At 37.8% G+C, this 13,103-nt stretch overlaps 2 protein-coding genes across 4 annotated transcripts in view; one reads left to right on the top strand and one right to left on the bottom strand.

Moving 5' to 3' along the window:
• SMYD1 (SET and MYND domain containing 1) overlaps positions 1-9,846 on the bottom strand; it is a 50,387-nt gene extending 40,541 nt beyond the window's left edge. For both annotated transcript variants that reach the window (XM_019749221.2, XM_074332297.1), the window contains exon 1: positions 7,077-9,846. In XM_019749221.2, the coding sequence (XP_019604780.2) occupies positions 7,077-7,213 (137 nt within the window). In that variant the 5' untranslated portion in view covers positions 7,214-9,846. The remainder of the gene's footprint in view (positions 1-7,076) is intronic.
• The window catches only part of KRCC1 (lysine rich coiled-coil 1), a 38,947-nt gene that overhangs the window by 6,737 nt on the left and 19,107 nt on the right, over positions 1-13,103 (top strand). Inside the window, exon 1 of one of the 2 annotated variants that reach the window (XM_074332298.1) lies at positions 4,045-4,065. The exons of the other annotated variant lie outside the window; for it this stretch is intronic. The gene's annotated coding sequence lies outside the window, so the exon portion shown is untranslated. Of the gene's footprint in view, positions 1-4,044; positions 4,066-13,103 lie in introns of those variants that run through there. 2 annotated transcript variants of the gene reach the window in all.

Genomic DNA, 13,103 nt, shown 5'->3' with positions numbered 1-13,103 from the left:
GTCTTTTGGAGCAAAAATTTATACAAGACTCAATCTTATTTTACTATAAGACTGGGTCTTATATTATATAGTATAATATAATATAATAATATAATACTGGGTCTTATATTAATTTTTGCTCCAAAAGATGCATTAGAGCTGATTGTCTGGCTAGGTCTTATTTTGGGGGAAACACAGTATGTGTGTGTGTGTGTGTGTGTATAAAACACATATATATGTAATATATGTGTGTGTGTGTGTGTGTGTGTGTGTGTATGTATATATCTGAAACCAAAGTCAAAAAGTTTACTACCTACATTTTTTTCTAGGAGTTTTATGGTTTCAGGTTTTACATTTAAGTCTTTAATCCATTTTAAGTTTATTTTTGCATATGGTGTAAGATAGAGATCCAGTTTCATTTTTTGCATGCATATGTCCAGTTTTCCCAACTTATTGAAGACACTGTCATTTCTCCATTGCATAGTCTTGGCTCCTTTGTTTTAGATTAATTGGTGATAGAATTCATAGAAGTGAGGGTTTATTTCTCTATTATGTTCCATTGATCTATATGTCTGTTTTTGTACCAATACAATACAGTTTTGATTATTATAACCTTGTAGTATAATTTGAAATCTGGGAGAGTGATATTTCCATCTTTTTTCTTTCTCAAGATTGCTCTAGTTATTCAGGATTTCTTGTGGTTCTATATAAATTTTTGGACTGCTTGTTCTAGTTCTGAGAAGTTTTTAACATCTCTTTTCTTAAAATAGCAAGTCTTAAGATTTTTCTCTGCCACAACTGGCATAATGAAGTTCACACACCACATTCAAACCTGTGTGCATTTCCCACACTCTAGCTGCAAACAAACTCCAGTTCTCATGCTCAAAACACATCTTCCAATGCAATTGAGTGAAGATGACTATTATATATATATATATATATATATATATATATATATATATATAATGTATATATATACTTATATTATATATAAGTATATATATATATATTATGGGGTTATACATTATATAACATAGTATGTATATTATATAATGTATATATTATATATATATATATTATATTATATATAAGTATATATATATTATGGGGTGAACCTGGCATTTGATCTAATCTATGTTTAAAGGACAATGATTCCTAAACTTCTGCATTTAAGGATTATTTTAGTAAACTTCAGCAACAGCTTACAATAGGTCATGGGACATAGCAACACGTTTTACCTCCACAGCTACAAGTGCCAAATTAAGGGCATATTTTTAAATCTATCATGGTTATCCTCATAATCAAGTACAAACATTTAATGCTATAACTTGAATACTTTAACAGTTACTCATTCATTTCTGAACTAATGTTCAGAAATTTCTCTAATACTTTTATTAAATTATTTCCATTTATAGCATCATTTGTCCCCCAGCACCCACCAACAGCTGTTACCAGCTTAAAGGCCACACGAGTCTTTGTGCATATGCCACAGCTAATCCTGGTGTTCCCACAGGCCCAACATAGAATTACACTGGCTAAAAGCCCAGCTGTCTTCACTGGCCCTGAAGAAACTCATAAATGCTTTGATTTTCAGAAAAAGCTTGCCGACAATACTTTCTTTTAAAGTACTCTACTTTTTCTCACATTCTAATCTTTGTTTTTCCCTATACACATACATTTACATAATCTCATGAGCACTTTAATTCCTTAAACAGAATCATTTAGTAGCTGGTCAAATTTTTATCTAAAGAACTTTAAAATTTTTGTGATCAATTGGATTAACAGGAAATTCATATTATTGGCTGTAGTAAGCTAAATAGCCCCCCCAAAATGTAAATATCCTAATCCCCAGAAACTGCAAATATGTTACCTTACATGGTAAAAAAGGACCTTGAAGATGTTATTATTAAGATTAAGGCTGTTAAAATGGGGAAATAATCTTGAATCATTGGGGTGGGCCTCATGTAATCACAAGGGTCCTTATAAGAAGGAGGCAGGTGGTCAGAAGGGGAGAAGATGCTACACTGCTGGCTGTGAAGATAGAACCAAGGAGCGCAGGTCCAATTCTGCACCCAATTCCAATGTGTGTGGGGTGATTTCTTAAACCACCAAACAATTCTCCGACACCAGGTGGGCATCTTAAAGTACAATTCAGTTTAACACTATCCACGTGGAGATAGCATCAGATCTCACAGATTAAGGGCTCAGTCCCACAAACCTATCCCCCAAACCCGACCCCCTCAACTTCATGTGATGCATGACTGCACTTTTCTTTTTTTATAAATCACAGTATTATAGCATGCAGACTGTAGAAGATAGAAAAGCCAAAGAAACCTAGTCCTAAGGACCCATTTGAGATCTCTGATTTCCGGAAGTGAAAGATAATTAATTTGTGTTGTTCAAGGCACTAAAATTTGTGGTAATTTGTTACAGGAACAGCAGGAAACTAATATATTGTATTGCTATTATAAGCACTTTTTTTTTTATTATGTAATCACATGTATATTCCTGTTTTTTACGTAGGCATTTCTGGATCTAACCACTCTCAGGTCCCAGAACCAGACTTTGATTCTTCTAAAATTGATGGATGGGTATGCTTTCTTTTATTAAGATTAAATATTATTAATTGGACTGACAAGAACAAAAGAAAATTAAGTAGGCAATTCTGGGATGACGTGTGGGGTGGGTAGTGAGAGATGATGACTGGAGAAAATCCCAGAAGATTCAGTCCTGCCCCAGAAGAGTAACCCCTGTGTGACCGGGAAAAGCCCTTCACGAAGACTCAGTTTCCCAATCAGTAAAAGAAGATTGAATAAATTCAACAGGTTTCAATCTTCTTCTGGGTTGAAAGTGATTTTGAAAGTGATGAAAGCCATGGACTTTCTCCCCAGAAATAAAAAGCATGCATGCATATCCATATAAACTATGATCCTCCAATTATAGGTATTTCCCTAGTTAAGGATCCATGGACCCAAGTTAGGAATCTATAGGCTAGATACACTCTAACTCAAGACGTCTGGGACTGTTATAAGGAATAACCTAATGGTATCTTTGGCTCCTAGGACTGCCCACAAGTACCATTCCTGTGACATTTCTTGTATTTGATGCTAAAATAAAATAATAATCAGAACAAGCTCCATTCCTATATTACCCTATTAGCCTTGAGCTCCTCTCTTGCTGCACTGGAATCCTTTTCACATAGAATATATCATGCAACTAGAATCTCAGGCTGCAAGAGATCTTTAGTCATCTGACTTAATTCTTCTCTATTGTTCGACTCTGTGCATACATCATCTCTGCCAGGTTGTCACAAGGAAATGCACAATCTTGGAAGTTGCCCTTCCCATCTCCAGACAGCACTGACAGGCCTGTTCTACTCATCAGGCAATAGAGTCTCGGTGTCAAGGAACTAAAAGCTTGTAGGTGGCCCAGGAAAAGCTTTGGGACTGATACATTTTAATGGCTCCAAAAATTTTTTTAAACAAAAATGCAAAATGGAAATAACAATTTCAAAAGCAAAGTTATAAAAATCTATTCAGAAATGATAAGCAAAAACTACATTTTGACATATTGTGAGGTGGTGCCCCTAAAGGTAAGGGTGTCCAGGGCCTACTTAATTCTTAAATGGCCTGAGCTCTGACTAGCATTTCCCCACACCTCCTCACCCCCATTGTCACCTGAAATATGACTCCATAATTTCTGCTTAAGATGCCTGGTTCTCACCCTTCTGTCAATTAAAAAATAGTTCAGAATTCTCTTTCTTACAGATGACAGTCATTATTTGTAGACGTCTATTAGGAGCAGTTCTCCGATATTACTGTAATACATGCTTCAAATTCCTTCACCTGGTCAATTTTGAATCTATTCCAATTTGGCCATGTATCTATTGCCTGTGAGTATTGTTTGAAGACAATGACAATTATGATGAGGATGATGGTGCAATTTTATTCGTATTGTGAAAAATTGTGCCCCTGGATCTCAGTCTGTGGTTCAACTGGGTTAACCAACTAATTGACTTTTTGGAAAAGATGGAGGTTCTACTTCAGAAGGCTGGAAGAGTCCTTTCAAGACCGAGCAGAGAAAAAGGTAAGGATCTGATCTACTTGCTGAAGTCCTTGCACTCTTAAGACTAAAGCCATTTATCTTCTCATCCCATTTGAACTAAATGAATTAAGTAAGCCTGGCTTGCAATATCATGTGTAAAAAATAACATAAACTGAGCTGGAGTTGGACCTGCCATCCCATAGGAACTGCCTTGCTCTTCTTAGTCCTCAAATCTTTGGAATATTAAAACAGGGCAAAATAACCTGTGGACTAGACCTAAAGAAACATTATAGCCCAAAGAACTGTTTGCAAAGATAATGAGAAAGCAGATATTATGACTATGGAACTGTAAATTAAAAACATTCTTTAGAATTAGCATCACTGTTAGCTTATCTGCACCAATAGAAATGCCTTCCTTCTATTGATGTAATTGTTTCCCTTCCCTTTCTCATAAATACCCCGTCTTTGTCTCCTAATTGGAACACTATTTGGCTTTCTGCCTGAATCAGTGTGTCCCAAATGGTTATTTTTAACTTTTTTTTTTTTTTCTGTCTCAAATAAATGCTAGTCGTCTCTCTTTGGCCTTTTGTTTTTAGGTTAACACATGGATTGGAACAAGCCTCTTTTATAGAATGACTTTTGTAAGTGACCCTGTCCTACCTCCTCAGTCAGGTTTCTCATCTACAGTGGCACAGTCTCATCAGGAGCCTAAAATGAGAGTGAGGTCAGAATGGACAGTTTTCCTTTGAACCTGTCCAGGGGTCTCAGGCATACCCAAAGAAAGAGTACACCCTCACCTTTGCAGTGACAAGTTTGGGCAAATCACCTTTAAAAATTATCTCTTAGATTTTTTTTTAATCACTTAAAGATCATTTACCCCAATCACCCTAATTTTTATCAATATTGTAATAATAATAATATTTTATGTAGCAGTTTATCTGCAATGTACACAGGTTGTTTTTGTTATTAGTACTTCAAATGAATGATGAATTCTTTATAGTAACAAAAACATGTAAATAACTTAAATGTGCAGTCATAAATGAGTGGTAGGATAGCAGGCAGCCATTAAATACTATGTTTATGAGGAGTGTATAGCAATACAAAAGACAATTAAATTATTAAATGAAAAAAAGCATAAGTTTATATAATAAGATTACAGCTGTGTAATACAAACAAATGAAACTTCTGTTTTAAAATAAGCTGGGAGGAAACCGACCACAATGTTAAAGAGTGGTTATCTTCATGTGAACATACATTTTTTTCTTCCTAAGTTTTACTTTTATAATGGAAGGAAAACTCACTCAACTCAAAATATTCTTGAAAAGGAAACCGATTGGCTGTATTGCCTTTGGGGAACTGGAGGCACCAACGGAGGTGTTCTATACAAGGCAAGATGGCAGCGCCAAGATCCTTGATCAGAGTTCTTGTGTTTCTAGCTTTTTATGTCTTAATTCTGAGTCCAGTTGACTCCTTAACTACACTTACCTCTATCCCCAACACACACACACACACACACACACACACACACACACAAGTGAAATAATAAAGCAGAACGAGCTCCCTCTGAAGATCTACTTGTGTCACCTAAGTCCCTTTATATTCTTCAGGTGATAGTCAGCTGTATGCCCCATTCACTGTCTTTGCCCTGAAGGTCTAGGTCAGCAGGAAGAAAGGAGAATTTCTTCATAATCAAATATAATCAAATTATCTCTGAAAAGCAGTGCCCATCAGTACAGTGAGCCAGCCACAAAGCCTAGATTATCAGAGGCCATCATGATTCAGATCACATAAAACTTAGGACGGTCACCCAAATTTGGGCTCTGAGAATACTGTTCTGATTTAATCGCCGTGTAGGCTTTTTAAAATAAAGAGTTAGCACTACTTTTAAAATGTTGCAGTTAAATATGGACAGAGTCGTGGGGAAATGGGAATGTAAATTTAATAGCGTCACTTTGGAGAGTCTATTAAAACTGAAAACGGCATACCCAATGGCACAGCAATTCCTCTTCTAGCCGTATGTCCTAGAGAATAATCAGACATGTGTACAAGGGGACATAATCAAGGATTTTAATTGCAGAAATGTTTGTTTTTATCAAAAACTGGAAACCACAAATGTATTTTAATAGGAGAGTGGATAAATAAAATTTCACGTATGTATAGGTTGGAATATTTACAACAGTTAAAATTGGTGGTTCAAAAGAAAAAAATTGGTGATTCATATAGCATATGAATCAACATAGATATATTTACATGTGGGTAAAATAAGTAGATATTTGATATTTAAAAGAAGTATCTATAGACTTATAACGCCCATAAGAATAAATAACAAAAACATGTTCAGTGAAAACAGCAAGTTCTAGAATGACATCTGAAGAATGATAGTATTTCTGTAAAAAAAAAAAAATAGACAAACTAGACAGCTATACATTTTGATAAGTGCAGATATACGTATGTAATAGTCAAAGAACATTCTAGAAGGAAACACATTAAAATAATAACAGGGATTACCTCTGGGGAAAGATAGAGGTGACTGAGGTTAGGGATGGGAAAGGTAAAAATGGATTCCACCTTCGTTAGTAAAAGTCTAATTTTTCAAATTTAAGTGCATTCCAGTGTTGCTTGTGTATTTTCAATTCCTTTTTTAAAGTCTCATCAATTATTTAATCCTCTACATTTCTTATATCCAAGAAACTAAAAACATGGAGACTTCTGTAAGAAAGTGTTTTACAGCACCACACCCACTTTTCCACGCCTTTCCCTCCACCCTTCCCACACCCAGTACATCCACTAACCCAAGTTCACTGGTGTTGTGAGCAAGTGCCCCAAAGCCTTTGCTTACTTTACAACCCTCGTAGGGACCACAGCAAATCACATTGGCAATGACTCTTTGCAGAAAAAGACATGTCAGAAAACAGCTGGTAGAAATGCCATTTTGTTAAAAATAGTCACATGGATTTTATCCCTTTTTTGATGATTTTGAGAGCAAAGAATTTTTGAGTCTGGCACCAGCCAAACCAACAGGAGAAAAGAAGGCAACTCCCCACACTTCATACCTGTCAAAAACAACTGCAGAATAAGCTCGCTCAGCAAATATGATGTCCGCAGCCCAGAACTCCTTCGTGGCCTTCAGACTCCTGCCTTTGCCTTCAGAAGTGAAGACCTCCACATTCTCCATTCTCCCTATTGTCATGTCAGTCTTTCAGGCAGCACTGCAGATACTTAGCACGGAGCCAAGTCTCTTGTCATTGCTGCTATTTCAGCACCTTCAGTATCCCAAAGAGCAAGACTATAAATGGACAAGCCACCTCCCCTTCCCTACCCCCTCTCACCCCTGTGCCCTCACCTCCCCCTCCGCCACTTTTCCTGGAGGCAGGGATGGGCAAGCAAGAAGACAGTAATGTGGGTGGGGTGTCATTCATCACCCAGCAAAACTGACAGAGCAGAAAATGACCATGGACTGGTGTGGCTCTGGGATTGGGCCTGAAAACTTGAAAAGTTCCTTGCAAGAAGCTCGGTCTCAGATGGCAGTTGTGCTCAGCTTTAGTTAGAATAGGGAGCACTTGGTCACTAGGGTATTTTTAGCAGCCAGATGCCTCTGTCAATCCAAAGTAGACAGCTGAAAAGGTCCAAGAGGAGAAGTGACGCCTGCTGCTCTGGGGCCCTACGTCAGTCAGGCTTACACTTTCTTGAGTGAGATGGCCCCTGTCCCCCTATTTCCTCCCCCAGACTGGACTGTTTTCAGAAAGCTAAAAGTGGATGGCAGATACTAAACTACCCCTCTGGCACATACATAACAGTATATTTAGCTCCAAGGGCTATCCCTCTTCTCCAGTATTACCCGGGGTTCCCACAGCACCCCCACCAGGGCATGGGGGTCTGGGAGTTCCCTGATAATGCATGTGTGTTGGGTACAGGCTGTACAATGAGAGGAGGCAGGCCTTGAAAATAAAAACCCTCATTTCTATCTTTCTATCAAATCTCCCTTTTAACATGTTTTTACTGCCAGGAAAATACCAATGAACTCTGTTCTTCTTACCCAGGAGTGAAGACATTGGAGGGACAATTCTAACATCTCCAGTGAACTAAATACCAACTCTCACTCAGGTTGAAAAGAAAGACACTTGCAGATCTCGGGCTATAGCTTATCTTCCATGTAATATTTTTAGTTTTGAGGATGCATCTATTTAGGGAACTCTGTGTTCTGGATCTCTGTGACTGTAGTCATTTTCAAGCACTAGCTTCTGAGTCAGATAGATCTGCATTTGAATTCTGAGCCTACCACTATGACTTTAAGATAGAACCCGTAAAACAGGGTGATAGTTTCTACCTCTCTGGATTGTCGTGAGTGTTAAATGAGATAATATGTATACAGGATATAGCACAACGCTTGGTACTTCATAAGGAACTCATTGCAATACCTATGTATAGGGCCAGCTGGGTACTAGACTAATCGGGGGATCACTGCATAAGTTATATAAATTTCTAACCACTATGCTGTACACCTGAAATTAATATACAAGAATATTGAATGTCAATTGCAACTGAAAAAAAGATAGCTATTTTACTTTATTTTATTTTATTTTATTTTTCTGTCACATTATCTTCCCAAAACTATCAAGATGTGCTAGAAATTCTCAGGTGTTTTCGACCAAATTGCATCTCCTAAAACTCCTTTGAATCTTGGAACCATATATCCCGATTTATAGGTCAGAACACATAGCCCCTGGAGCTAGAGAATACCTCAGTGACTATCCAGAAAACAACTGTAGACATTTAAAGTTGGGTGCCCCAAAAAGTAAACATCACGTGCTTCCAAGGGGAAAAAAAAAGATTAAAAAGTAATTCTTCAATCCAGGTTAGCTTCATATAAATGCTTAGACCCACACTGCCTGGCAACTCAGGGCCTTGCAACAACCAGAACCTTCCTCAACCTGGCAAGGATTAGGTGGTTCTCTAGACACTGTGCCCTTGGACCAGGTTCAGCTGAAGCCAAGGTCAAGGACAAAATCTACCTGCCCTCAGAACAGAAAGAGAAGGAGCATTAAGCCCAGTGCTTTAGTTCCATCTGTGAGTTTCAACCTTATCAGGACAAGTATTATATTATTAAAGTATTATAGGCAGGATAATGCACCCCCCCAAAAGATGTCCAGGTCCATATCCCCAGATCTGTGAATACATTACCTTACATGGCAAAAGGGACTTTGCAAATGTGACTAAATTAAGGATCTTGAGAGAGGAAGATTATCTTGGGTTATCCAAGTGGGCCCAATGGAATCACAAGAATCCATGTAAGATGCAGATAGGGTGTCACAGTCAGAGAAGAAGATGTGACAATGAAAGCACAGGGTCAGAGTCAGAAAGACATTTAGAGATGCTATATTGCTGGCTTTGAAGAAGGAGGAAGGCGCCAAACTGCAAGATAATAAATTTGTGTTATTTTAAGCCACTACGTTTGCGATAATGTGTTACAGCAGCAACAGGAAACTAACACGTTAAGTATTATACTTACTCTCATTATAGTAAATATTATATAACATCTCTTTTGCCACTCCAAAATGAAATTCATACATAATTTACTAACTCACACCTAAAAAATCATAAATTACTAATTCCAGTGGTCTGAATATTTGTGTCTCCCCCCAAATTCATATGTTGAAATCCTGACCCCCAAAGATGATGATATTAGTAGGTGGGACCTTTGGAAGGTGCTTAAATTATAAGGATGGGAGTAGTGCCTAATAAAAAAGGGTTCAAAGAGATCCCTAGGTCCTTCTCTTCCACCATGTGAGGACACAGCGAGAAGTCTGCAACCCAGAAAAGGCCTTCACAAGACCATGCTGGCACCTGATCTAGCTAGAACTTCCAGCTTCCAGAACTGTGAGAAATAAATTTCTGTTGTTTATAAGCTACCCGGTCTGTGGTATTTTGTTATTGCCACCCAAATGAACTAAAACACTAACCTAACCTAATAAGGGAGAAATAGAGTGAAGTTATCTTATAATAAAATAATATGTATTCACAGAAAATTAAATATATCACGATGTGCTCACTGTGTATATGCTTGGGTACAACTACACTAGAAAATAGGATAAAGTTAGATGTTTGCTCCTAAGTAGAATTACTGTGATAGTGAGAGTTAAAAATGTAGGTTGATTTTGGGGACACAAATACCACATAGGGCATTGTTTGTAACACGATTTTCTGAAATGGTGAATGATTTTTAGTCAAGTCCCAAACGAAAGAAAGTATAATCTTCCTTTAGTTAACAAAAAGTTGCGTTCCTGGAAAATTTAGTGTATTTTAAAACTAAAACTACTCTATAGTTAAATATAAAACAGAGTCCTAGACTCAAATAATTATAAACAGGGTTTTCACCTACCTGAAATGAGCACCTGGATATTTGTGGTTGTGCAGGATGGGCAAAGATTCTTCACTGCGCCAGGGTGTCCCTTGCTTCCCAAGACATACAGTGTCTGTGTCCAAGATCTAGAAGACAAGCCATTTTCAACGGAGGCAAGTTCCACCACTTCGGGGGCATCTCAGAAGTGTGGGGGTAACTTTTGTTTGTCACAATGATTGTGAGGTGCAGCTGGCATATTGTGGGGAGAGCCAGGACCGTTTAGAAAGGTTTGGATTCCTGTGGGAGAAAAAAAAAAAAAAAAAAAAGTGGAGATGGGAGACAACAAGGACAGATGAGCAAAAAAAATTTACATAAGATTTGTGTTGATATGCAATATAGCAGGAATTTCCCTTTCCCCATTACCAGCCAACAGCCTGATAACTAATACCAACATCCCTTGTCTTGTGAGGCAACTGTTGCAGGATATGCCAAGGAAGGGTAATGCCAGGTCTCCAGTCGTGCACCTCAAGAGTAGAAGAAGGTGACATGAAGAGTTCAAGAGTAGGTGCTGTTTGGGAGCGTTATCACAAGACTAGACATGGGCTTCAAGTATCCTCTCACAATTAGCTCCACTTGTTTACCGGAATCTTGGGTAGAGTATATTCCAAAATTCCACACTGCAGCCCCCAAATCTTTGACCACAGCCTGTACTTATTCATAGTATTGTTTTGAGTCTTTTGAGCAAATAATCTCAGAGGCATTCCTTTCAGTTAGATATGTTGCAATTCGGGGAATATGTACAAATTAAGTGGGGAGGTAGAAACGTAAATGAAACCCAGAGTAATGGTTTGTGATTAAGTTTTGAACCACAGTTTGTGTGCCTGTATTAATACCACAGCAGCTGATCTACCTACCATACCCTGCAAAAACTCAATCCCCTCTATTAAAAGACCCACTGGCTGATCCCCATACCTTCAGAGACCACCATCTAGTGGCAAATCAAGAAAGCTGCAAGATTTTAAATCTTTTTTAAGGTCTGATTTAGTAAGAGAACAGCCTTTTATCGTTGGTTGTGACCTCCTTTGTACATGGAGCTAACATTCATTTAGACCAGGTTTCAACAACTTCTTTAAAGGCTGGGGGTAGGGGTGGGGAATCAAAAGAAGAATGTTTTGTGACACTTGAAAATTATATGAAATTCAAATTCCAGTGACCATAAATAAAATCTTATTAGAAAACAGTCACAGTCACTTGTTTACATATTTTCTATGGCTTTCTTCACATTACCACAGCAGAGTTGAATATTTGCAACAAAGATCATATGGCCCACAAAGATAAAAATATTTTCTATATGGCCCTTTACAGAAAACATTTGCCAACCCCTGCTTCATTATAATAGCTTCATGCCTCACAATGTTAAATATGCCAGAAGGAGCTCACTGCTTCCGCATGCATTCACTGGTTGATTCACCCATTCATTTCAAAATCACTTCCAGCCAAGATCTAAGAAAAAGTTCTTATGCATATCTAGCACTCACATTCCAGGATGACAGTAGTGGGTTCCCTACTTAATAGTCCATTGTATCTGTATAATTACATCATTGACAAAACTTCACATTCTCTCTGGTCTCTGTGTTCTTACTAAAATAGCATGTTTATTTCCGGCTTTCTAACTTTGGCTCCAAGAAATTCTTAGCTGCCAATTGCTTTCCTCCCAAGAATTCCTAAATTCACTCATTCCTCATTAATTTATCAACACATGTATCAAGCACTATGCTCAGTGAGTGTCCTGATACAAGATTAATAAAATGTAGGCCCTGTCTTCAAGACATTGACCATTTAGAGAGGATGAGGGAAGAGCATGTGAAGATGCTATGCTGAACGAGACAGAGAAGTCAAAAGGGAAATAGTATCCAGGGAAGGCTTCAGAGACGTGGCCAGAGAAGATAAGTAGGGAGGAGGAGAAGCAAAACTGGAGGAGATCATTTCAGGCCCAAGGACCACAGCAGCATGAGCAGAGATATGAAGGTAAAGAACTAACATGACATGTGCAGACACCTACAATCTGTTGTGTATGGAGGGAGCTACAGAAGCACATGTAGTATACTGATGTTTATCATTCTGGGACCAAACTATTGCCTTTTATGTCCTAGTATTTCATATACATTTCAATGCTATTCTAACAGCAACAATAACCGCTTGAATGCTTGAAATTGTCCTTTACTTACAATACCGCGTATGCTTTCACAACACCCTTTGAGGTGGGTATTATCAAGGCCTCCTAGTTAAAAAGTAGCAGCATCTCCTAAATATAAATCCCAGAGAAACTCTCACATACATGCACAAGAAGACGACACAAGAATGTTAGAGCAATACCATCTACAAAAGCAAAAATGGGGAACAAGCTCAGTGTCTATCGATAGGAGAGCAGACAGCTCATGATATATTCATACAGTGGTATGTTATAGAACTATAAAACTCACATTTTAGTTAAAACCTCACATTTCAGCATGCATTAATATAAAAAATGGTGATAAAAGCAAATTGCAAAGGAATAAACAGTATATACCTGGGGTGCCAAAAGATGTATACAAGTGGACACTTTGGTCAATGTTGCTCAAGCAGTAGTTCACCATAATCAGAAGTGTCTGGACGCTGATGGCAACCACTTTGAGCACCTCTTGTAATTGCAGGAATCAAACGTGACTTGTATTCATCTTTTGTTATCCATATATTATTA

The sequence above is a fragment of the Rhinolophus sinicus genome, linkage group LG05, assembly GCF_036562045.2.
Source record: "Rhinolophus sinicus isolate RSC01 linkage group LG05, ASM3656204v1, whole genome shotgun sequence".
NCBI classification, from domain to species: domain Eukaryota; kingdom Metazoa; phylum Chordata; class Mammalia; order Chiroptera; family Rhinolophidae; genus Rhinolophus; species Rhinolophus sinicus.
The sequence above is the reverse complement of the archived record's forward strand: the minus strand, read 5'-3'. Positions and strand labels throughout refer to the sequence as shown.